The 26,061-nt window shown below is 44.8% G+C and overlaps 1 protein-coding gene across 12 annotated transcripts in view; it reads right to left on the reverse strand.

Moving 5' to 3' along the window:
- Window positions 1–26,061, reverse strand: part of ARHGEF11 (Rho guanine nucleotide exchange factor 11) — a 119,032-nt gene that overhangs the window by 41,432 nt on the left and 51,539 nt on the right. For all 12 annotated transcript variants that reach the window (XM_036272618.1, XM_036272617.1, XM_036272614.1 and 9 more), the window contains exons 2-5: window positions 6,698–6,786; window positions 5,646–5,744; window positions 1,443–1,492; window positions 680–737 (exon numbers count right to left, since the gene is read on the reverse strand). In XM_036272618.1, the coding sequence (XP_036128511.1) occupies window positions 680–737; window positions 1,443–1,492; window positions 5,646–5,744; window positions 6,698–6,786 (296 nt within the window). The remainder of the gene's footprint in view (window positions 1–679; window positions 738–1,442; window positions 1,493–5,645; window positions 5,745–6,697; window positions 6,787–26,061) is intronic.

Raw genomic sequence — 26,061 nt, forward strand, 5'->3', positions numbered from 1 at the left:
ATCCCACACCCTGTTTGCTCAGCATTTGCTGCTTCTGTTTGATACCTGGGCAGATCAATTGTTGCGTCTTCCCAGCTGCAAACAGAGTATTTTTGCTTTTCCCCCGAAAATAGGAGACAAATGAGGAAGAATGTCTGTGAATGGGAGAGGAGAGCAAATGGTATTTGAATGAGACCTGGTCTTAGTAAACTATGGTCTAAATGTGAGTACGAAGATGGGTGTGAAAATAAAGATGTTGATGAGAGACTAACAGTGTCTCCACCTGAAATAACAGAAAATTGTGGCAGTCTAAGGGCCATTCCACATCAAGATCTAAGATGCCCACATCTACAGAGGAAGCCTTTGGGGTCAACATGCCTGCCCTACCCCGGTCCCTTCCTAGCTTATCTGCTCCCCTCGGTTCTTTATGGTCAGCTCTCTACAACTCACATTTTTGTTTTGTTAATCCTCACCCCAAGGATATTTTCTCCATTGATTTTTAGAGTGGAAGGGGGGTGAGGGAAGAGACAGAAACATCAATGACATATTGTTTGGCTGCCTCCCACACATGCCCTGACCAGGGCTTGAGATGGAACCTGCAAACCGTATATGCACTTGACCGGGAATCGAACCTGAGACCCTATGGTTTGTGGGCCGATGCGCTAACCATTAGGTCACACTGGCCCGGGCTCCAACTCACATTTGATAAGCTTCACCACCTCCAGATGTGAGCTCTTGGTCACCATGGTGCCATTCACCTGTTTGGGGAACAAATGATACTGAGTAATGGTGATGGAAACCAAAGGGGATTCTTGTTCAAGTTCAAAATGCCACTCCTTTAGGAAACTATTTTCTAATGTTCTTTAACCACCTCTGGTCACTTGTTTACTCAAATTCACATTATGAATTTGTTCTTGTTCACACCCGTCATGTGTTCTGTCTTCTCAGCTAGTCTATAAGTCTGCAGGGGTAAGACCTGCCCCTCATTCATTCATTTGTTCATTCATTTATTTTTAAATTTTGGGTACATACTTTTTCAACAATGACCCATGTACATGTCAACTGACCCAATGTGCTTTCTCCTCTTAGAAGAAAGGAATTTCCTTAACGGTTCTAGGACTGTATTCCAGAAGAAAGCGCTGAATCAACAGGGAACGTGACAGTGGTGTCAAACTGACAAGGACGGAAAGTCAGCGCTGTGTGCAGGACAGAACATCAGCCGAGACTCCAAAGGCACCAAGTCCTTCACTAGTCTCAACATCTCCCTCTTAATCTTGCTTTTGTCATTTATGAAACGGGAATAATACAACCTGTCCCAGAAGCCTGGTTTCTTTGGAACCAAGAAGGGCCTAGAATATCTTAGTCCTCACCCTCTGTCACAACACACTACTGTGCTCACTCTCATGGGACCACCCCTAACTCAGTGGGGGACTGATGGAAGTGCACCGGGGACGGTCACTCACTTTGATGATCCGGTCGCCCTCTTTCACACCGGCTTTCATGGCTGCACCTCCTGCAAGAAGAAGGTCTGGTCATCAGAGCCCAATAACCTTCCCCAGAGGTCACTAAATGTCCACCAAAGTCCCTGTCAGATCACTTTCCCCCAAAATTTCTTCGCACCTTTCTAAGTACCCCAAACGTGTACATCCTACTCTGTTCCAGTGACAAAACTATTTTTAAATGAGAGTCGACTATATCAGGTCACATCTCAATCTCTTTTTTAAAATCTTCACTGCAGACACGCTTAGAGGAAGTGAGAGAGAGAGAGAGAGAAAAACATCAATCGGTTGCCTTCCTTACGCACCTCAACAGGAGAAATGAACCCGCAACCCAGGTATGTGCCCTGACTGGGAATTGAACAAGCAACCCTTTGGTGCATAGGACAAAGCTCAACCAACTGGGCCACTCTGGCTGGGCCCAGGTCACATCTCTTGCTCTTTCCTCCACCTAGTTTGAAGGCCAGGCCACCACAGGAGAGAAGGGCCAGGCTCTGGGAAGAGTATGAATGTGTCTGGACATCTTCCAAGGTCAAATAAGAGTTACTTCTTATTATCCAGTGGGAAAAATGAGTTTACTATAGTAAATATAATTGTTAATGTGATAATAATTACTAAGAGAAATATGGAGAAAAGGATTAAAACAAGAGTTTTTAAACAGTGGCTTGTAAGCCCTGAGAGGTTCATAAAAATACTCTGGGAGTTCATTCAAGACGATAATGACAATGGTTTTATTTTCTGTTAAAAAACTGTTTTAAACTATTTCATTTCTTCCTTTCTTTTTTAAAAAAATATGTTTTATTGATTATATATATATATATATATATATATATATATCCCCACCTGAGGACATTTTTCCATTTTTTGCACAGATAGAGTGGGAGGGAGAGAGAGGAAGAGAGAGAGAGAGAGGAAGAGAGAGAGAGAGAGAAACATCGACGTGCAAGGGACACATCGAGTGGCTGCCACCCGCACGACCAACCAGGGCCGGGGACAAACTGCAACCGAGGTACATGCCCTTAGCGGGAACCAAACCCGGGTCTCTCTGGACCGCAGGCCGATGCTCTAACCGCTGGGCCAAACCGGCAAGGGCTGTTTTATTGATTTTTAGAGAGGAAGGGAGAGGGACAGATAGAAACACTGGCTGCCTCCTGTACGCCCCCTACTGGGGATCAAACCTGCAACCCAGGCATGTGCTCTGCCCAGGAATTGAACCAACAACCTCTTGGTGCACAGGATGACACTCAACCAACTGAGCCACACCTGCAGAGCAACAGTCTCTTCGCTAATGGACCAGATTAATAGCTTCTGATCGTGACTGAATGAGCAGAGCTCAGAACATGCTCTAAGCTTTTTCAGGTTATTATTCAACTGAAGGCTGCAGTGGTTTTGACCACTGTGTAGTTTTAAATGACTTAAAGTCCTGGTTTGTGTCCAGGAAGCATAAGAAACACGAACACTGAGACAAGTTAATGAGAAGCATAAAAATTAGTTTTTTTGGTAAATCATCCCCCAAATGATCATTAAATCTGTAGGTTGCATTCACCTGATCAAAATAAAACTCCCACAAAGCATGTCTACATGTTTCTAGTCTCAATAAGAGACATGACAGTGATGATTAAATTCTAATTTGGTTTTCAATACTGGAACTTGAGACTACCCTCATGTAGAGTGTGCTAATGAAGAGCAGTTGCAAATAGCTAGAAACTCTCTTACACTGTCATCTAGAAACTAAAGGTAAAGAAGAAAGAGCCATTTTGCCAGAACGTACGGAACACGTGGGACTTCTAATAACTGAGTGATTAAAAAAAGATTGAGCCCTGGCCTGTTTGGCTCAGCGGTTAGAGCGTTGGCCCGCAGACCAGAGAGACCAGGGTTCATTTCCCGCTAAGGGCTCGTACCTCGGTTACAGTTTGTCGCTGGCCCCGGTTGGGGTCAAGTGGGTGGCAACCAGTCGATGTGTCTTTCTCACATTGATTTTTCTCTCTCTCTCTTACCCCCTCTCTCCCTTCTGCTCTACCTGAAGATAAATGCAAAAAAAATGTCCTCGGGTGAGGATTAAAAAAAAAAAAGATTGAACTCTTCAGAGTTAAGGAATTAGAGCGGAAGTTCTCAGTAAGCATGAGAATCACTAGAGGAATTTATTACAAAGCATATTCCTTGGTCCCTTTGCAGAAAGGGACTGAGCACTTCTGAAGCTGGGCCCAGGACTACGGATTTCAACCATTCCAGCACTCAGGTGATTCTGATACAGGCAGAACAGACTACTCTTTGAGAAAGAGTGAACCAGAGGAACCTAATATCTGAACAGACAATAACTGTTGTGTTACTCTCGTGATTTCAATGCCAATCCGAATTAAGTATCTTCCTCTCTTCTCCCCAAAATACACAGACATGCACATATTTTCCCAAACTCATATTTTGCTGCAACCCATCCTTTTGTTCTTTCCTCTCTGGGTCTGACTCTGCTCAGGCCTCAGAGGCGGAAAAATTGAAGGAGTGCTGAACTCATACTTCATTGGATGGGATCCCTAAACTTTCTCTATCAATATGGGAAGCCTTCTTAAAAGACATAGGATTCAGGAGTAGTATGAAAGACAAGTGAAAACCACATCGGCAGGGCAGGAATTTGGTGGGAGGGAGCAGAGAGTGGGAGACCACAAAGGCAAAGTACAAGTTACTGGCAGTCCCACAGCTGTTTCACTCAGTGCAGCAACCTTGAGAGAACAAGGGAAGCAAAGAATACAAGTATCTTCTCAGAGCTCTACCCTAGGATATGAAAAATAAACTTCCCCCTGATAAAAGTTAAGTAGCTACAATTGCTTATATTCTTGCATGATCCATCTACCTCATTTTGGTCATAAATTTGACATTCTCTTTTTGTCTTTCCCGTAAACATATCCCAAATCTTTCTTTTTTTTTATCCTCACCCGAGGACATTTTTCCATTTTTTGTTCAGATAGAGCGGGAAGGAGAGAGAGGAAGAGAGAGAGTGAGAAACATCGATATGAAGGGACACATCGAGTGGCTGCCACCCACACGACCAACCAGGGCCGGGGACAAACTGCAACCGAGGTACGTGCCCTTAGCGGGAACCGAACCCGGGTCTCTCTGGACCGCAGGCTGACGCTCCAACTGCTGAGCCAAACCGGCCAGGGCTCCCAAATCTTTCTAAAATTATTTAAAAGTATCTTTTCCCTCCCGTTTTGCACTATACTTAATGTGAAATGCTAGCCTGCTCCCTACCCCTTTCCTTGTATCTCCTTTAAACCAAGCCCACCATGCTCCATGTCACCAGGCTAAACCCCATTTGCTACACTGCTGTCCAGCCCTCTTTGGGGTGCTTGCTTTATATTCTCCCCCACACTCATTTCCTGTCTGCTCAGCTGAGGTTAATAACCACCATGCTCTCACCTGATACATAACCATGCTTTGAAATATTTGAAGTTCTTTCATACCTAATTGGTTACGTGACTGACTTGCTTACGATGTCCTCCCACGCTTCACTCCCTTCCACCAAATTCCTGCCCTGCCGATGTGTTTTTCACCTCCATCTTTCAAACTACTCCTGAAATCCTATGTCTTTTAAGAAGGCTTCTCGAATTGATCAGGAGAAAAATGACCATATTTTGAACCAAAAACTACCCAAACACAAATTTCCAAACACCATTTCCTCCCCTATACTCTCCAACACACATCATTTATCTTTTGGTAATTTCTTTTTTAATGTTAATTGTATTTGCAAATACATCTGGACCCATGTGCTGGTCTCATTTTAAACAGCGGCCTGTGCGCCAAGGTGATGTGGAGGCAGGAAGGAAGAGAACAGATCTTTGATTCCTCCGTGGCATCCTCTGACCCAGTGTGGAGAGCTCCCTTGGAGGGCAACCAGGCCCTACCTGATGACCTGGAGGCAACTTTGTTTTCACACTTCCCAACAGGGGAAGGGAGCATAAAGTGTCATCCCTAGAAATTCTGCCTAGTGGCTTAATTGTGGAGACTTTTCCAGATGTCCCTGGAGAACCAATTCCAGAGTAATTCATTGTGCCCCCTAGGACTTCCCAGGCCCTCAGAGAGAAATAAACAGTACAGACTCCAAGTTATGTGGCACTGCCACAGACAGGGTGGCTTTGTGAGACCTGACCACTGCAGGAGGGAGGCAATGCTTACCAGGCCGCACAGACTGTACCAGAACAATGCGGTCCCCACTGACTGTGAAGCCAAAGCCATGCTGGTCCTTCTGGATGATGACACAGCGTTGAACAAGACCTGGTGAGTGGTGAGAAAGAGAAAGGAGGTTAGGTAGGCACTGTCACGGGAAGATTAGTACTTACAAGCCAAAACCGAGCTAGGAAAGCCCCATATGTGTCTTCCTCCAGAAAGCCTTTCCAGGCTAACCAGATTCCCCAGACGTATCCTGTCCAAATGCTATGGCAATGGCATGCCTTCCGCAGTGATCAGTGCTGTATTCCAAACAAGAAGTCAACCTTTCTGAGATGGCTCTCTTGTACATGTCCGCCTCTGTGTTTGTCTGGGTGAGACTGGCTGGGGAAGGGGCAGGGCCGACTCTAGGCTGAAGGCTAACATTACAGACAAGCAGTCCCAGGACTGAAGCCCAATGAGACTGCAGGCTTTCTATCCAATTACATCCAGTGAATGCAGCCTGTGGGACACCAGTGCTTGCTGACTCTTTGCAGAGCTGGACAACTCATGCAAGGTGACCTAGGGCTGGCCCCTTGCCAAATCCAGGGAAGGATAAATGATAAGAGAAAACCCTTTCTTCACATGTACATCCACACACAAACAGAAAATAAGAATGGCCATCACTCCCAATGCTCTTCACCCTGTGGGTGTGTATCAGGCAGCGTGCAGGAGTGCAGGTTTGTGTGGCTGCTTCTTGCAATGGATAAAGCGTGAGCTCTGGATTCAAGGCCCATTGGTTTTAGGTCCTGATTCTGTCTGTCCCTACAAGCTTGTGTATGTGGGCAAATTTCTTAACCCCTCTGAGCCTCACTTCTTCATCTGTAAAACAGGGATAATAAAATCTACTTTCTACTGCTGATAGAAGGACCAAATGGGGAAATTTTATACAGCATGTAACAATGCCTAGTCAACATTCTGAGCTCATATAAAGGCTAAGTAGTTTGATATAGGGGTGTACGAATTAGTCTGTATGTGTATAGCTCTGTGTCAATGTGTTAATGTCCCAAGGAGGAGGTTACCTGTTGTCTCAGAGGTGTCAGAGGGTTGGCGGTGGTGGGAAGGGGACTTGCGTTCAGGTGCTGAATCTCCCAAAGACAGGCTACTTAACCTGGAGAAGGAGTAATAAGAGCACATCAGTGAGGTGGGCAGGGAGTGTGGTAGAGGAAACAAGCCCTGTCAAAAGGGGCCACAAGCTTTGGGCAATGAGAGACCAACCTTCCACCCTAAAACCCACTCAAGCTGGTGGAAGATTAGCCGTGTCTACACCACTAGCAATACCACCCCTCTAGCATCCTAGGCTGGCAGGGTTAACATGAGCTCTTCAATACCCAGCAAGGTGTGAAGGGAAACGGCCCTTCCTGGAGTTAGGAGACACAGAGATAATAGCAAGAACGGGATGTGCACAAATACACACGCTTGTTGAGTCTTACCAGGCTGCTATGGGGCTAATGGCACAGAACAGAGCACCAGAGAAAATGGACATGAGAAAAATACAAGAAAAAAATAAACAGCTAGTTAGTTTTAGGTAAAGGAAGGGGAGACTGGAGGGCAAGGATGTGGTGAGTCGAAAACACCCAGAAGCCTGCATGAGCATAGCAGAGGGCTGTAGCGGTGGCAACAAAGATGATCTTCCCCAATGATCTTCATTTCTTCATCCCTCTACCAAATAGTGTCTCTAGGAGGGTAGCTGGGCATGTGGTACTAATCTGTTGAGTAACTAGAAACGTGTACACTTTTCTTGAAAAGAGGGTGCAGCAATAACTCAAACCTTTGAAAATTCCATTTATCTTGTAGGCTCCATGGGAGGACAAGAATCTGGTCTATTTGGTGGCAGTATCCCAGCCCCATATTCAGCCCCACCACCAGCCGAGGCACCTTGCTTAGAAACTATTAAGATCCTAAAACCTCAAGGTACCAATCAGATCACCAAACCAGAAGATCTATTGCTTGATCTCCTGCAGGAACAGGAGAAACTCAAATACTTGCTATGCCTCTCCTTTTTAGAGACGTGTCCAAATTGCCAGTTCTTAATCAATAGCTGCTCCCCCTCTGAAGGGGATCCCCTATTCACATCTATAGCAAATGACTACGTACAAGGCCATTACGGAATCATTGTTTGCCATGGCAAAACAACGGGAAGAATCTAAATGTTCACGATGGGTGACTGGTTAAAAAAATTGCAGTATATCAATGTAATGACACAGTATTCAGCCTACAAAAGAATGAGCTTTTTATATACCATAAGAAATGGTCTCTACTATGTTGCTGAGTGAAAAAAGCAAGATGCAGAATTATGTAGACAGAAAAAAGGTGGCTAAAAGAGAAAAAAGGAAATTATTTGTTTATATATTACAGTATTTGTTTACACATGCATACATATCTAAAATATCTCTGAATGGGCACCAAAGAAACATAACATTGGTTGCCTCTGAGGAAGGAAACTGAGCGCCTGGGGCACAGGGTGGAGTTGGAAACTTTTCATTGTATTTTCATTTGTAACTTTTAAATTCTGAACCACGTGGCCCTGTGGGGTTTGGCTCCGAGGTTAGAGCGTTGGCCCGCGGACCAGAGAGTCCAGGGATCAGTTCCTGCTAAGGGCACATACCTCAGCTGCAGTTTGTCCCCGGCCCCGGTTGGGGTCTTGCGGGTGGCAAACAGTCGATGTGTCTCTCTCATGTCCATGTTTCTCTCTCTCTCTCCCTCTTGCTCTATCTGAAGATAAATGCAAAAATGTCCTCAGGTGAGGATAAAAAAAATTGAAAAAAAAAAAAAAAATCTGAACCATGTGAAGGTGCTATCTATCCACATAATAAATACAACACAATTCAAATAAATCACTTTTAAATGTAAAAGAGGAGAGTCTCCCCTCCCTCATCCTGGCACCCCTCTTACCTGGACAGGTGAGACTGCTTTTTACTGGCTGATCTTTGGATCAAAAAGAGAAGAACATCAAGGAAGAAGAGAGTGTGGAGCCCAGGAGAGAGTAACACGGGAAAGGAGGAAGAGAAAGAAAAAACAAAACAAGACATAAACCAGACAAGACACTGGAAATGGTTGGTTCAAAAGAAAAACCATAATCAAGCTATCATGGACCCAGGTATGGAAATTGGCCGCAAAGGAGTAGAGTGAGCTTACTATGCTTTGCCCAGTCATTCTGCAGCTTAAAACCTTTTAGAGCTTCCCTATTGTCTTCCAGAGAAAGGCCACCCTGTCTTCAAGCTGGGCCATTAAGCCATGACGTCTAACAGGCTGCCTGATGCTGGCCAGCCTCTGATGTCTGCCACAGACAGCTAGCTCCCAGGACCTGTTCTTCCCGCAGCACAAACACCCACTGGAACTGCTTGTCTGCTTGTCTGTAGGCTTTGTACAGATGAGGTGTAGGGTCCATGAAGCCAGGGTGGTTTTGATCCAGTCCCCAGGGTCTGCCAGAGGGAGGGCTCCATCCTATTCTTGGTCCCTGCTCTTCACTGTTCTCCTTCCACTTACTATGGCTTCTGGCTTGTCTTTGCCCATATTGTTCCTTCTCCTAAATATTCTTCCTACTCTACTCCTCATTACTGTGTCTATGAGCCAGACAGAAGGTAAACTTCCAGAAGCTACAACTCTGGCTTTCTTCAAATTACCCTATCCATCATTCATTCCCTAACCACACCCCCTCCTCTTCACCCAGGGTATTCAGCTTAGTTCATCATTTAATAAATGTTCTAAAATCTATGGATGATAACTAAACTTAAGGTGATAATCATTTCACAATATACAGAAGTCATGCTATACACCTTAAACTTAGGCAGCACTGTATGTGAATTCTATCTCAATAAAACTGCAAAAAACTTTCTGGAATCTAGACCTATGCTATCTAACACAACAGCCACTAGCCACATGTAGCTATTAAAATTGAAATTTTGGTTTCTCAGTTGTGTTAGCCACATGTCAAGTGCTTAATAGCTACAGATGGCTAGTGACTAATGTGCTGGGCAGTGCAGAACAAAACACTTTCATCACTGCAGACGTTCCACGGACAGCGTGGCTCTAGACGCTATGCCAGACACTATACTGCCCCTTATCAGAGAGGGGTTCTCAGAAAGGACCTTGAAAGGGTCTTTTACTCATCCCAGCAGCTCATCTGCTGTCTTCGCTCAGATCCACAACACCCCACCACTAGGTCACCAGGATGGGCTTGATCTCCCTCCTCAGGAGAAAGCCCATTTTATCCTGGGACAACTCAGGCCTCTTTCTTGACTCGTTCTTCTTGACCCTGCAGGTAACGGCTTCCTATGCCCAAATTAAAGCCTAAAAGAAATGGTCTGGTAACTCTTAACCTGGTTTGGTTTGCACTTGAGCTGGATAGAAGGCTGTTAGGAACATAGACAGGATCATTTCAGCAGTCATCAAAAGTTCCTCTAAAAACCCTGCACAGTTGCTCTCAGTGCCTGCTTCCACAATGACCAAGAAAAGCAGCAACAATGGTTGTGCCAAAAAGGGATGAGACCATGAGTGGCCTGCTTGCTGCACCAAATGCACCCAACAGCAAGGCCATTAAGAAGTTTGTCATTTGATGGGAAAAGGGGAGACGCCGGCAATAATGTCAATATTAAAATTTTTAATAAAAAAGAATAAGTTTGTCATTCAAACACAGTAGAGGCGGCAGCCATTAGGGACACATTTCTGAAGTATCTCTGACACCTATGTCCTTCCCAAGCTGTAGGTGAAGTTACATTATTGTGTGAACTGTGCCACTCACAGCAAGGTAGTCGGGAATTATTCTCTGGAAGCCCAGAAGGACCAAACACCACCATCCCAAATTAGACCCATGACTGCTATCAAAGCCCATGTAAGGAGCTAAGTCCTTAAAGACTGAAAGAAAACTCTCTAAAACAAAATAAAATGGAAATTATACTTGAAAAACCCCCACAGGCTAGGGCAGGTACAGCGGGGGACAAGGAGATTACAAAGTTAAGTATAATTGCAATAGATGCAAAGATGTTTTCTTTTTGAGAGCTTAAAGGAGGAAAAACTACCACTGAATTGGAGGAGGAAGAAATGTCGCTAGCAGCAGATATGGTGAATGGAAACAACGGACAGGCTATTGGGTCAGTGGATTTCAAGTCTGAGCAGAGACTTAGAAGGAAAATCAAGGTTAAAATCTGAGACATGAGGGAGGAGGGAAAGAAGGGAAGGTAGTTTGGCATGAAATAGGGTTGTCAGGGAAAAAAAGGACTTTAATGGTGGGCTCTCCCTCTTCCTGATGACATTCCCATCAAAACTTGGCTGCAGGCATCAGATTCTAATCAGCATAAACCTGATGGATAGGGAGAAGGTTCAGGAGAAAGAAGAATCCCCTGCTCCCAAAATCTGTGGCTTTCTAAATGGCACCAATGAGACCAATTTTTCTGGTCCAACTTCTCAGGAACTCCCTATATATCCAGTTATGAAGACGGGTAAGTACTTTTATGTTTCCCAGAATTGTTTCTTCCTTATTCATTGATGTCCATTACATTAACCCATGTGAACAGCCTGAAGTCTGGAAGACTATATAAAACCTCTTGTTTTCATCTCTAGTCTATTCAGCACTCTACCACAACAGACTAACTTTCCCCAAACACTATTTTCTTTGTGGCCCCCTCATCAAGAACCTATGACTTTCCTCCTTATTATCTATATGCTCAAATGCGCATGCAATCGCCTGGTATTAAAGGCCTTTCATCAAGTGGATCCAAATACCTTTACAAATTCACTCTTATCACTTGTTTGCTTTTTCCTGCCTCTACTGGATCCTAAAAGGTGCTGTGTTCATTCTCACCTCCTCCGTGTATGGGGGCCTCCATCTCTCTCTCTGAGTGTGTGCATCCTTGCTTTCTGGCACAGAGAGCTAGCCAGACTCACCTTGTACTTTTTCTATGCCAGACCTAGAATCAAACAGTTCTCTCAGGAACCCTGGTTCCTTTACATAGGAAATGTAGTTAGAAATAAGATCTGAGTGCTAGGTGCTCATTGCTACTGAGCTGTCATTATTTCCAGCCCTTTCAATGGACAGAGTAGGAAATATTTATTAAGAAACTGTGAGTTCACACTGAAATCTCCAGTTTAACTTCAACACTACAGGGTTCTTCCTTATCTTCCTCAATTTCATATTTTATCTTCCATTTCCCATAGACAACCCTGTGCCCAAATGACAACAATACAATTAACTCGTTTGCTCTACTCTGTAATACATACCAGATAGTTTCTGAAGTTACTACACCAATAACACTGGCAACACCAAACTTATTAAGCAAAGTTCAATGATTCCTTACATTCTTTTCATTCTTAGAGAGAAGATCAGTACTGCATGCAAAAGTTACTTTTAACTAGTTCTTTTTTATGTTATCAATTTGAAATGCATTTAGGTTTCTTTTTATATTTGTACTTTAATTTTAGGGTTTGCTTTTTCAGGCTTATTTAAAAATTTTTAAATTTGTTAAACATTTACATAGTTGAGCCCAGCTGGTGTGGCTCAGTGGACTGAGTGTCATCCCATGGACTGAGGTCCAGGTTCGATTCCCTGTAAGGGCACATGCCCTGGTTGGTTGTGGGCTCCCTCCCCAGTAGGGGGTGTGCAGGAAGTGGCCGATGAATGTTTCTCTCTCACAATGATGTTTATATCTCTCCCTTTCTCTCTCTCTTAAAAAAAAATGTCAATAAAAACAAATTTAAAAAAATGTACATAGTTGAAAACTAAAAAATTTAAAGTGTAAGAAGTGTCCCTATCCCTTCATCCCACTCTTCTCCAAGTAACCATTTCCTTTGCTTTTCGTCTCCTATGTTTGTTTCTGTAAAACTAAGCAAATATATATGAATATTCTTCCTTTCTTTATCTCTTTTTCTTTCTTTTCTTTCTTTCTTTCTTTCTTTCTTTCTTTCTTTCTTTCTTTCTTTCTTTCTTTCTTTCTTTCTCAACAGATAGTATCCTACACCTTTTACTCTGTTTTTTTTTGTTTTTTTTTAAATTTCATTTCATATATCTTCAAAGTAACTCCAGATCACTTCACAGAAATCTTCCATTTCCTTGTCCTTTCCTGTATGATTCAGCCCCCTCTCCAGCATTCCTACCTCCTACACTGCTCGTCAGTCATCCGGTGTTAGTCCTGCCTCTCTGCTAGAGGGCAAAGGTTAGAACATGTACTTCCCCTGTGCTCAAGCAGCACCAGGCGCAATGTAAAGACACTTGGAAAACCGAAAACGCCCTCCTCACCCTAACCAGAGGGTGTGTGATACAGCAAGGAAATGTCTAGTGACCTTCCAGACGGCAAAGCTGAAAACTGGGAACCAGCCTACTTATCCCTTCTGGAGGTCCATGGTGTGTGTGTGTGTGTGTGTGTGTGTGTGTGTGTGTGTGTGTTTACAAACAATTAGTTGTTAAAATCTGAAAAGCAGGCAATTTCTTTTCAAATTGAAAAATACGAGTTTCTGGTTTCTCTTGAAAAGGCATAAGCTCTGGCACCACTGGGCTTGTAGCTTCACATGGTAACAATTAGCCAAAGCTGGGTGTTATCAACCCCTCAATGGGAAGTCCCTGGTCTCTTGGTCCTTACCCTCATCCCACCACAAATAGGTAAATAAAGAAAAGGCCTAGAATATCCCTTTTCTGTGAAAATAATGATTAAGTTCTTACTATCTACAAGGCCCTGTTCTATTTTTCTTTTCTATCCTCACCTGAGGACATTTTGGCATTTATTTTCAGAGAGAGCTGGAGGGAGAGAGGGAGGAAGAGAGAGAGAGAGGGAAACATCGATGTGAGAGAGAACCGGGGCCCGGGACAAACCACAACCCAGGTACGCGCCCTTAGTGGGAACCGAATCTGGGACTCTCTGGTCCGCAGGTCAACGCTCTTAACTGCTGAGCCAAACCTGCCAGGGCCAGTTCTAAACATCTGACATACATCGTCTCATTTCATCACCGTAATAGCCTGGTGAGGTAGGTAGTACATCCATTTTTAGACAAGTGAACAGAAAGGTTAAATAAGTGGAGTTAAGATGTGTATCAAGTTGGTCCGATTTCAAGGTCTGTGCTCCTAAACAAAGTTACATGACCTTTGGCCATATGTAGATCTAACTGATCTTTATTAGAACTTCTCTCCTATTTTCCTTTTTATATACATACAGGCACATGCATGTACACAATATATACACATGTGTAATATATACACCTCATGTATGCATGCACACACAACATACACATGAGACATGTGATAGACAGATAGAAGATAGATACAAAGCACACTATACAGCCCGGGCTGATTTGGTTCAGCGGTCAGAGTGATGGACTGTGGACCAAAGAGTCTCAGGTTCGATTCTGGTCAAGGGCATGTACCTGGGTTGCAGTTCGGTCCCCAGCCCTGGTTGGGGTCATGCAGGAGGCAACCAGGCGATGTGTCTCTCTCATTTCGATGTCTCTCTCTCTTTCTCTTTCCCTCCCTCCTCTCTCCCACTCTATCTGAAGATAAGTGGAAAAATATCCTCGGGAGAGGATTAAAAAATTTAAAAAGCACACTATGCATAAGCTGGCCTAGGTCTCTTGAATCTGGAGCAAAGTAATATTCCTGAGTCCCTCCCCAAAGCCAGGAGCAGCAGTTAACCAGGAAGGAGCTACCCTGCCAGGACCTTAGCTCTAGATAAAAATCCACACTCACTGAACCCTGACCCGGCCTTACTGGTCTGGTTTCCCTTATCTACCAGGGTGGAGCTTTAAGCAGCCTCCTGGTACCCTAACTCTCCAAGGATTTTGCCTCTGGGTAGAATTTTCCTTGTGGTCTGAGGCTGGCAAACAGCCTCCTGGGCCTGTATATCCCTACAGTAAGGAGAGAGGCCTGTGCGCAGGCAAGCCCTGCTGATATACTATGACACAAATGCTCCCCGAGAGCTTACACAACTGAATACATTTAGAAATAAAAGGACACAGAAAGCAATTTCAATCAGAACAAGAGTGTGAAGTTAACATTCTAGATGGTGTTGTAGAAAAGGGGTGGATTTGGGAATCTGGGAAATTCAGGTGCTAACCCCAGTTCTGTCTCTAATTCACTGTGGGCCCTTGACTTCTACTTGCGTCAGTTCTCTCATCTGTAACACCAGGGGAAAACAAATGGAGGGGAAAAGTCTCTGGCAATGTGGCCAGAAAAGGCTCACATCTCAAATGGATCACCTACTAGCTGAAGAGCAATGTATGAATCACTGGAGGCGCCAACCCCAGGTATCCAATTCAGCAGGTTTGTGGTATGGAATCTATTTTTATTTTAACAAGCAGTGCAAGGATTCCTTATTCAGAGGGCCATAATCTAAGGAGTTCTCAAAATAAGTCCCTTGCTCTGGCCCAAGGACCAAAGGGTCATGGGTTTGATTCCCAGTCAAGGGCACATACCTGGGTTGCAGGTTTGATCCCTGGCCCCAGTTGGGGTGTGTGAGGGAGGCCACTGATTGATGTGTCTCTCTCACATTGATGTTGCTCTCTCTCTCTGCCCCCTCTCCCTTCCTTCCACTATCTCTAAAAATCAATGGAAAAAATATCCTTGGGTGAGGATTAAAAGAACAAAAAAAAATCCACAAAAAAACCCCTAAGTCCCTTAACTTCTGAGTCTATCATCAGTTTTCCCTATGAGACCTAAAACCCCTTGAGAACGAAGACAGAGTCGTATTCATCCTTGTATTACAGCATAATTAGACTGGTGCATTGTGGGTGCCTGCTCCAAAAATGTATGCTAAAGGAAAATACATGTTCTTTCTTTCAGAGCTGGTGTGAGAATCAAAAAGGCCATGTTTGTTAAATTCTTTGAAAGTATTGTGGACCCTGAGAAAGAAGATACCTACCAAGAAGGACTTCTGGTGGCTAACTGGACTCAAATTAAAAACAACAATACACACACACACACTCACACACACCCCAGAGTCTAGCAGCCATTTCTAAACAGGAGGCTCTCACACAAGCCACACTTCAGGGAAAAGTCTGCACTCAACTGCCTGCCTGTCTACATTGTGTTCCTGCTGAGTCAACCCTTATAAAGGAGTTCCTGGAATTGTATTTCAGCCAATGGGACTGAGACTTTGCCTGTCAAAGCAGAGCTGTGCAGCTATATCCCCATCAGAATTTTCACTGACCAATCAGAACTACTCCATTCTGACCAATCAGGACAGTGCTTTTGGACCAACAAGACTGTGAAGATTTGGAATCCTTACTTGTGTGGGGGCTGACCAATCAGGGACCAGAGGCAGGACGGGCTCTCTAAGTCAGCTCCCCTCCTGGCTTAGAGAGAGTACAGTTTCTCTTTCCACCAAAGTCTGTGTTTCCAGAGCACAGCAGAGACCGAGGAGGTGGGGCAGACTGGAGGACAGCAGGGCCATTTCACAGCTGTGCTGCTGCCCCGTGCTTCATAACTGATCTGTAACACTACCGAGCTGTTCCACAGCTGTACTGTATCACAACTGAGCTGTCTGCACTGAATACAGTTTCCTTCTTCACTGTACCCCAAATTGGGAATTCATGTTGGTATTGAATTGGCACCAATGACCAATGGTCGACAATGTAAAGTCCCATGCAAATGGTCACTTCATGGGGTGATCCATGCTCAACATGTGTCAGGTGAGGTGAGCAAGATAAGCATGAGCGAGTGAGCAATAAATGGAAAGAGGGGATAATTCCTGGCCTATTCTAAATCTAGGGAGAACAGAGCCAGGAATGCTCTCTCCTTCCTACTTCCATGAGGGTTTCCTCAAGGACCAGAGATTTTAGGGCTTTGTCAGAGCAGACAACCTGGCAGACAGGTGTGTGTGGAGGAGGAAGCAGAGACCTGGTATGTTGAGAGGGCTGACTAGCTTGATTCAACATTTGATACTTAGCATACAGCCCATTAGTATGGTTTGGGAAGCACAGCTTTAGGAATAAAATACAGTAATCCTCAGTTAGAGCCATTGATAGATTCCTGGAACTGCAGTGAAATGCTATACAGTGATACCTCGGTTCTCGAATGCCTCGGTTTTCGACCAAATGGAGATTCGAGAAACTTTTGTCTCGGAATCCGAACAAATATTTGGAACTCGAACTTCCGAGATGAGCCGAGTTGAGCCGAATGGCGTTCATTCGGCCCAGCGCGCCTTGCTTGCGTCATCAGTGTGAGTGCAGAGAGAGAGTCACGCTTTGTGGAGAGAGTCACGCTTTCCTATGGGGGGGGGGGGTGGGTTTCATTGCTTCGGTTCTCGAACAATTCGGTTCTCGACCGTCCTCCTGGAACGAATTATGTTCGAGAACCGAGGTATCACTGTATAACTAAACCAATTTTACCACAGACAGTCTAAATAAGAGCTAAGACCTTACCACATCTTATCAACCATTATAACCAAACAACAATGAGTTAAATGACTTCCATTGAGGACCTGCTGTATGGGCTCAAGCTCAGTCCCACCCTTCTCCTGGGTATGTCATCTTAGGCAAGTTGTCCAACCTCTCCAAAGCCTAAATTTCTCAATCATAAGAAGGTATGGATTATCCCACCTTCCTCAAAGGGGGATTGGGAGGACCAAATCACCTTCACCAAGACCTCAAAGCAAAAATGTTCAAACTGAAATTTCCCCAGCCTAAGCCTAGTTCTGCTTCCAAGCAAACATTTCCTTCTCAGGGAACAGTGCTGTGTACTTGCTCAGGCCAGAAATCTGAGTTATCTCTGCTATCCCCTCTTTAATCTAATCAACTGCCAAGTCCTACTGATAATACCCATTAATATTTTCAGAATCCGCCCACTTCTGCCCCTCCCTGTCATCATTTGTCACCTAGAACAACTAGTCTTCCCACATCTACTCCAGCTTCCACTCCTCCAGAACCCATTCATTCTCTACACACAGTCAGAGTGATCTTGTAAAAAAATAAACTAGAACATATATCACCCTTTAGGGTTTCCCACTGTCCTTGGCTAAAGTTCCAAATTCATTTTTTTTTTTTTATCCTCAGCTGAGGACATTTTTGCATTTATCTTCAGATAGAGGAGGAAGAGAGAGAGAAAAACATCGTTGTGAGAGAGACACATCGAGTGTGGCTGTCACCCACATGACCCCAACTGGGGCCGGGAACAAACGCAACCGAGGTATGTGCCCTTAGCGGGAATCGAACCCGGGACTCTCTGGTCCACAGGCCGACACTCTAAAACTGAGCCAAACTGGCCAGGGCTAAAATTCCAAATTCTTAACATGGCCTAACAGGTCCTCTGTGATGTCCTCATGCTTACTCTCAAGCCTCATCAATCTCACTGTATGTGAACCTCAGGGGCCTTCTCTCCTGCCTTGGCCAAGCCAACTCATACTCATTCTTTACTATATGACCGAACCATCTCTTCTTCAGTGAAGGCCCTGTGCTAAACATTCTGACGCCCCACTAGGCTGGATCTCCCCTGAAATTTCCCTTTGCAGTGCCTAACTCAATAGCAACTAATTATTTGGGTGCTTTTTAAGAATTGTTTCAAGTCTGCTTTCCCTGTTTAATGATAAACTTCATTGTCTCTTGTTCTGTAGAGCACACAACAGCTCCAGAACCTAGTACACAGTAGATATTCAATATGTGTGTGTTAAAAGATGAAATCAGGTAACATATGAAAATAAACTTTGTAGACATCAAAATATCATAATCATAACATACACTTATCATCAAGAAAAAGTTTTGCGTGACCTCCACAATGCATATAAGTTAGGATTAAATTCACAATGTCCTAGTTGTAACAAAGACTAACTGGGGTAGGAAGGGGTTAAGCCTCTCTGTGGACTTACAGCAGGGAGCCACATCTTAACCTGGCTGTAAGAACAGATTAATAAACTCCTAGAGTCTTCAGTCTCCCAGATCTCTAGAATTTAATTCTGTACACACAGCAGTGAAACATCCACTAAACAGACAATCATGTTAGAGTGTGTTGGTAATTACACAGTGGACTTGGGGAGGGTATGGCCACAGAAGGAATCAGAGAGGAGGCCGACCTTCCCCAGAGCCTGGGAGGGAGGCAGTGCCAGGGGCAGCTCTGCTGTGGGAGGATGTTCTAGGGGGAGGAGACAGCATTGGCAAAGGCACTGGAGGAAGAGGACACAGCAACTCCAGTGAGGCTGTCAGTGCAACAGAGGGAGAGGGGAGGGAAGGGTAAAACAGGTGGAACAAACAAGATAAAACTGAAAAGATATAGGTTCACAAGCTGGTTCTATCACTTACTAGCTGGATGATCTTAGGAAACTATGAATTGGTTTCTCCACCTAAAAAATGGGGATAATTTACCTCCCTGCTCTACCTATCTCACAGAACTGCTCTGAGAATTAAATGAAGTACAGTATGCCAAAAGGCTTTGCAAACACTAGAACAACATATCAATATTTGGAAGTATAACAACAAAAGGAAAGGGTGGGGCAGATTATAGATGTTATTCTTTTATAGAAAGGCTTTTCAGGAGCAATAATAGGAGATGATGCGTACCTGAACTGCCACGGGAGTCAAAGAGGAAGGGCAGGAGAGAGAGAATGCTGGGAGTGGGTTGGGAGAGATGTCATCAGGAGAGCCTTCCATGCCCTGGCCAATTTTGCTCAGTGGTCCGTGCATCAGCCAGCGGACCAAAAGGTTTCAGGTTCGATTCCCGGTCAAGAGCACATACCTGGGTTGCAAGTTCAATCCCCAGCCCCAGTCGGGGTTGTATGGGAGGCAACCTATCTCTGTGTATTTCTCATATCCATGTTTCTCTCTCTCTCCCTTTCCCCTTTCCTCCCTTGTACTCTATATAAAAAAATCAATGGAAAAATATCCTCTGGTGGGGATTAACAACAACAAAAACGAAATAACAATATTTTGAATATACTGAGTTAAATAAAATATACATTAAAATTAATTTCACCTGAGGATCTTTTTTATTAAGTTGAGAGAGAGAGAGAGAGAAACATCTATGTGAGAAACATCCATTGGTTGCCTTGCATATGCACCTTGACCGGGATCGAGCCCGCACCTAGGTGTGTGCCCTGACCAGAAATTGAACCTTCAACCTTTTGGTGTAAGGGACAACGCTCCAACCAAATGACCTACCTGGCCAGAGCTGTTTCTCTTAATTTTTTAATGTGGCTTCTGGAAAATTTTCAATTACACATGTCACTTGCATTCCTCTTCAACGGGGCAGTGTTGGTCTGGCCTCCTTTGGACACAGCTATACCACAATCTTCCTTCTCTCCCATGGAAAGACTCCAGCCCTCAGACCAGTCAGAGGAAACTAGAAGCCTGCTCAGAGTCACCCCTCCAATATCTTCTCTGTTTCCCACAGCACCTGCTGCTACAGACTTCTGCTAAAGCACTTCCCATGTGGGTGTTGAACTTGCTCCTTTGTTCACTGGACTAGTGAGCTCCTGAAGAGCCGATGCATGCCAAATTCATCTCTGCATCCCCGGTGAGCGAGAAGTGAGCCCTGTCAGAGGCGCAGCCATCTCCAGCACTCAGCAGAGAACAATTCCACATGACTCTGGCTGTGCACCCTTCTCTTTACCCAGAACCCCCACCTCGACCCCACCCCCACCTCCCATGTGCTATCAGCATGGGTACATACTCACAACTTATTTATCTAATTCGTCAGATATTCCTCATTAAAAGCTCAGTGCCTGGGCTATGTCCCCAAATTCAAATTAATGTCAAGGAGCAGTATGATGGAGTGTGAGCTAGAGGAGTAGGTTCACATCCTGGTTCCACTCTGACCATCTGTGTGACTCAGGGGAAAGTACTTACTTTCTGTGAACCTCAGATTTCTTATCTACACTGGAATATTAGCTACCCATCCTGCAGGACCACTCTAAGAACTGTGTAATGTAAGTCAAGTATCTAGCACAATGCCTGGCACACAGCAAGGCTCGAAAAATGGTTGCTGTTCTTGTTATAAGACCCTAAGTCAAACATAATCAGCAAGCTACTGCCAAAGCTATCAGATTCTGATTTGCAACACAAAATAAATACATTTTGAGCTACCTAATATAAATGCAACCATCTTATGAATCTCTTCTGAAGCAACTGACCTATTGCTAACTATTATGCTTAGCCAATATTCATTTGCTTTTGTTTATGTATCTTCCATTAAACTTATCTTTGATGAAAACAAGTGTCTCAGGACAGCAGGAGGACATCAGGAGAACTGGATATTGGTTCTAATGCTGCCATTCACTAGCTATGTAACTACAGATAACAATAATCAAAACAAGCTTTGGGAAGATACAGCTGAGTGTGTGTGTGTGTGTGTCTGTAATACATAGGAAGGAAAACCATTGAGGTAGCCACAGCAGTAGGGAGGGAGCAGGCCAAGGTGGCAAGAGGGCAGGACTGACAATCTATAGACATCTGGGCTCTAGACCAGTGCTGCCCCTATCTTTGTATACCCTTGTAAAAGGAGAAGAGAATAAGCATCTGATATGCTACAGGCATTCATTTAATTCTCACAACGACCTGGTGACATAGACATTGTTATTTTTCCTTAACAGAAGAGTAAAATGAGACTCAGAGAAGTTACATAAGTTGCTGAAGGACATACAGCTATTAAATGTAGAGCCAGGCCCTGGCCGGTTTGGCTCAGCGGTTAGAGCATCGGCCTGCGGTCCCGAGAGACCAGGGTTCGGTTCCCGCTTAGGGCATGTACCTCGGTTGCAGTTTGTCCCCGGCCTTGGTTGGGTTGTGTGGGTGGCAACCACTCGATGTGTCCCTTTCACATCGATGTTTCTCTCTCTCTCTCTCCCTCCCACTCTATCTGAACAAAATATCCAAAAAAAAAAATGTCCTTGGGTGAGGATAAAAAATAAATGTAGAGCCAGGACATGAACTCAAGTCAGCCTGACATCCAAGTCCAATCTTCCGCTCTCAGCACCTTGGCCTCATCTTCCCTTCAATGAAGGGGCTGAGTCATATATGTCAACGTCCTTTCTTGTTCTAACATTGCATAATTCTGTTTCTCGCAGTTTCTCTTTGGCATATTAGGTCTCTGTACCCAGAGGGCTCAGGTGAAACTAAATTCATTCAGTTGGAGGAAGACAGACACCCTCACCAACAATGATCTAGAAGCACTTGAGAGTCTGCACTGCTGATGTCCACAAAGTGACTAAGAATAGTTTTATTCTAGTTTCCTAGTTTTAACAAAAGCAAAGAACCAAGGAAGAACAAAGCCTAAAGTTCGCAAGATAAAGAATGAGCACCTGTCACAGGGTTTGCGCTTGGGAGAGCGGGATGTGAAGGGCCTCTGCCTGTGCAGGGAGGTTTCTTCCTTGCCCCATGCCCACTGGGTGACTGTGGGTAAGTCACATAACAACGCTAAGCCTCAGCTTTCGGGCTGATAAAATGGGAAGACCAAGCCTTATACTTCTCACAGGATACAGTGATAACTAAATTATCTGTAAACCAAAAATCACTCTACATATCTTGTTTTACCTAATGTTTTCCTGAAAAGTAAATGTATTCTGAAGGAAATGTTCCTGAAGGTGATAATACTTTAAATACAAGTAAAAACTTTCAAAGGACTGGGTTTCTTAAAGCAAGGCATACCTTGCTTTATACTTTGTATAAATAGGATTGTTATTCGAGTTGATTTTTTTATTATTGGCACACATAAAAAACAAACCATAAAACAATTAACCCAGAATAATGGCCAAGTTAAGAAGTCTTCATTTTGCTTTTAAAAATTTTGTCAGCCCTGGCCGGTTTGGCTCAGCGGTTAGAGCGTCGGCCTGCGGTCCTGAGAGACCCGGGTTCGGTTCCCGCTAAGGGCGTGTACCTCAGTTGCAGTTTGTCCCCGACCCTGGTCGGTTGTGCGGGTGGCAGCCACTCGATGTGTTCCTTTCGCATCGATGTTTCTCTCTCTCTCTCTCTGTTCCTCTCTCTCCCTCCCACTTTACCTGAACAAAAAATGGAAAAATGTCCTTGGGTGAGGATTTAAAAAAAAAGCCCTGGCTGGTTTGGCTCAGCGGTTAGAGCGTCCGACTGCGGTCCGGAGAGACCCGGGTTCGGTTCCCGCTAAGGGCATGTACCTCAGTTGCAGTTTGTCCCCGGCCCTGGTTGGTCGTGCGGGTGGCAGCCACTCGGTGTGTCCCTTTCACATCGATGTTTCCCTCTCTCTCTCTTCCTCTCTCTCCCTCCCACTCTGTCTGTACAAAAAAAAAAAAAAAAAAAAAAAAAATTTTGTCATTTGGCTCCAAAGATTCATCCTTCTAATTTAAGGTGGATTTTATATTTTCTTTTTTCTTTTTTCTTTTCCATTTTTTGCACAGATAGAGTGGGAGGGAGAGAGAGGAAGAGAGAGAGAGAGAGAAACATCGATGTGAAAGGGACACATCGAGTGGTTGCCACCCGCACGACCAACCAGGGCCGGGGACAAACTGCAACCGAGGTACATGCCCTTAGCGGGAACTGAACCCGGGTCTCTCTGGACCGCAGGCCGATGCTCTAACCGCTGAACCACACCGGCCAGGGCATTAAGGTGGATTTTAAATTAGATGCCTTCCTCAACTTCATACCAAAATTGATAGGAAAATACTTGGTAGCAGAAGAAAGTTCATTTTAGAACCGCTGATGTTGCCCGCTGGTGTGGCTCAGTGGCTGAGTGTCGACCCATGCACCAAGAGGTCACCAGTTTGATTCCTGGTCAGGGCACATACCCAGGTTGTGGGCCCGATCCCCAGTGGGGGGCATGCAGGAGGTGGCCAATCGATGTTCTCTCTCATCAATGTTGCTAGCTCTCTCTCTCTCCCTTCCTCTCTCTCTCAAATTAAATAAATAAATAAAACAAACTGCCAAGGTTAAACCATACAGCGAATACCTCACAGCGGTAACCTGAGCAGAAGGTAGACCGGCTGCTCTTCTTTGCAATCCCATTTCCCTTTCCCACTGCAGGGAGGCAGCACTCCTCCAGCTGAGAGATGCAAATCTAGTCAAAACATCTAAGCTACCAAGGGGGGGGGGGGGAGGCACACCCAGAATGTCACAGGCTGAGTGTCTGTCCCTACCCGCTACATTCTTAGCTAGTGACTTCAGGAAGCCCTGCAGAAGCGGAGAGGAAAGACAGGCTCGTGGGGGAGGTTCCTTTCCAGTTTGCAACTGGCTCCCTATAAACTCCTTGTTCCATCCTTGTAAAAACTGCCTGGAAACCTCCTCCTTCAGGAAGATTTCCTCAATTATTAACTCTCTAATGATGACTTAAGAGTAATCAACATATTCTTTGCATCCTTCTAGCCCTCAAGAATTTGACTTGTGCTAGAAGCACACCAAGTATTCTGTGCCTCCAATAAAAACCTGTTCTGAAGAAGGGACTTATGTCTTTTGTTTTATGTTTCTTCAGCACCCACATCTCCAGCCACCTGGCCTAGGGCCCCCACCAAAAACCTGAGCTCTACAAAGTATAATTACAGAAACAGTTGGTTAGGAAGCTGACAGAAGGCCAGTCAGAAACCCAAGTCAACTTCCCTAGCAGCCAGAGTCCCCTGTCGCTGTCACTGCAGTTTCATCACCAGACGCCCCTCGCTCCATCCTTCATGTTGACTGATGGACTAAGATGGCTGACAGCCAACGTTGTTAAAACAGAAACCTGCCTAGGACAGCTCCAAGCAACAGACTCAGACACATTCCCCCACTGAGAGCAGGTAAAGTGGCCACAAACCAAAAGAATGCTCCACTGGCCCCGCTTATCTGACACGTCTAGGTTATACAAATAGAGTAAACCAGCTGCAGCCTGCTCCACTGGGGGTGGGGGCAGGACATCTTGTGGGAAGACAAGGGCTTTCATTTATTATTTTACTTATTTATTTATTTTTTAATCCTCACCCGAGGACATTTTTGCATTTCAGATAGAGCGGGAAGGAGAGAGGGAGAAAGACAGAGAGAAAAACATTGATGTGAGAGAGACACATCTGACTGGCTGCCACCCACACAGCCCCAACCAGGGCCGGGGACAAACTGCAACCGAGGTACATGTCCTTAGTGGGAACTGAACCCAGGTCTCTGGTCCATGGGCCGATGCTCTAACTGCTGAGCCAAACCAGACAGGGAAAAACAAGGGCTTTTAGAGCAGTGGTCCTGGCCACTTGCAGCGAACACTGCTCTCTCTCCTACTTCTTCCTAGTAAATTAAATCTTTCACCTTGAGAGGGCTGCACAACAGTGACAATGATGTTAAGAAAAAAGTAATGGTGCTGGGAGGAGCTGAGGCCCGAGCCCCTCAGGAGGAGACACTGCATCTATCAGACCCTTATTTATTGTCCACCTTCTTCTGGAGCCCAGGGCCAGGCCTTCCAAGACTCTGCAAGTCACTGCTGGCTCCGGATGACGCCATCCAGAGCCCTCAAGGGCAACACCGTGAATCCATTCATCTGGAAGAGCCTGAGAAGGTCTTGTCCGTCTGTCTCACCTCCCCACTTCTCCTGAATGGCTGGACAAAATGAGCTGCTTCTGGGTACAGTAGTCAGAGGTAGGGTAAGAAATGGATGTCCTCTTACTGGTCAAACCTTGAGAGTGATCTGGGGAAGGTCATCTTGCTAGATACCTCCAGAGGTCCCCAGCAGGTGGCCATCAGGCCTTGTACAGGAAGACATTCAGCTACCATGTAACTAGTAAGTGACATGGAAGGCACGCCTGACTATCATGTACATAGTGTTTATAATATTGCAATAACATATTTAACCTGTGATAACAAAAAATTAATGGGTGCCCAGCTGGTGTGGCTCAGTGGTTGAGCGCTGACCCATGCACTAAGAGGTCGCCAGTTCGATTCCCGGTCAGGGCACATGCCCAGGTTGTGGGCTCAATCCCCAGAAGGAGGCATGCAGGAGGCAGCCAATCTATGTTCTCTCTTATCTATGTTTCTATCTCTCTCCCCTTCTCCCTTCCTCTCTCTCTACAATCAATAAAGAAAGAAATTTTTAAAAAAATTAATGGTGCTAGGAGATAGGCTTATGTACCCTTTGTAGGTGAAGAGAAACAATAAGCATTTGTTCTATACAGTTACATTTCAGAGCACTTACACTGACTCAGAGCATATTATCAGGCAGCGCAGAGTAGTCTAAATGAAGTGACCTGGGGTTTGAAGCTCTGGATTATAATCTTAGTTCTAGGCCTTAGTTTCCTCAAAATTAAAGAGTGTGATGGTTGTGTGTGGCGTGCGCAGAGCAGAGTGATGGGGACAGGAATGGATGAACCAGATGGCTCCCGCAGTTTCTTTCCAGGGACCTGGAAAATGTACCCTGATTATATCCAGGCACAAATCACATTATATGAGGTTTTATTATGTCAACAAGGGGCCACCTTGAGCAGAGCAATGAAAGTATTTCAATTTGGTCTTACCACACTGCAAGACATAATCTTTAGGAAACACCTGGACTGACCAGGAGAGAAAC

This window comes from Molossus molossus, unplaced genomic scaffold (assembly GCF_014108415.1).
Source record: "Molossus molossus isolate mMolMol1 unplaced genomic scaffold, mMolMol1.p scaffold_m16_p_20, whole genome shotgun sequence".
Lineage (NCBI taxonomy): Eukaryota > Metazoa > Chordata > Mammalia > Chiroptera > Molossidae > Molossus > Molossus molossus.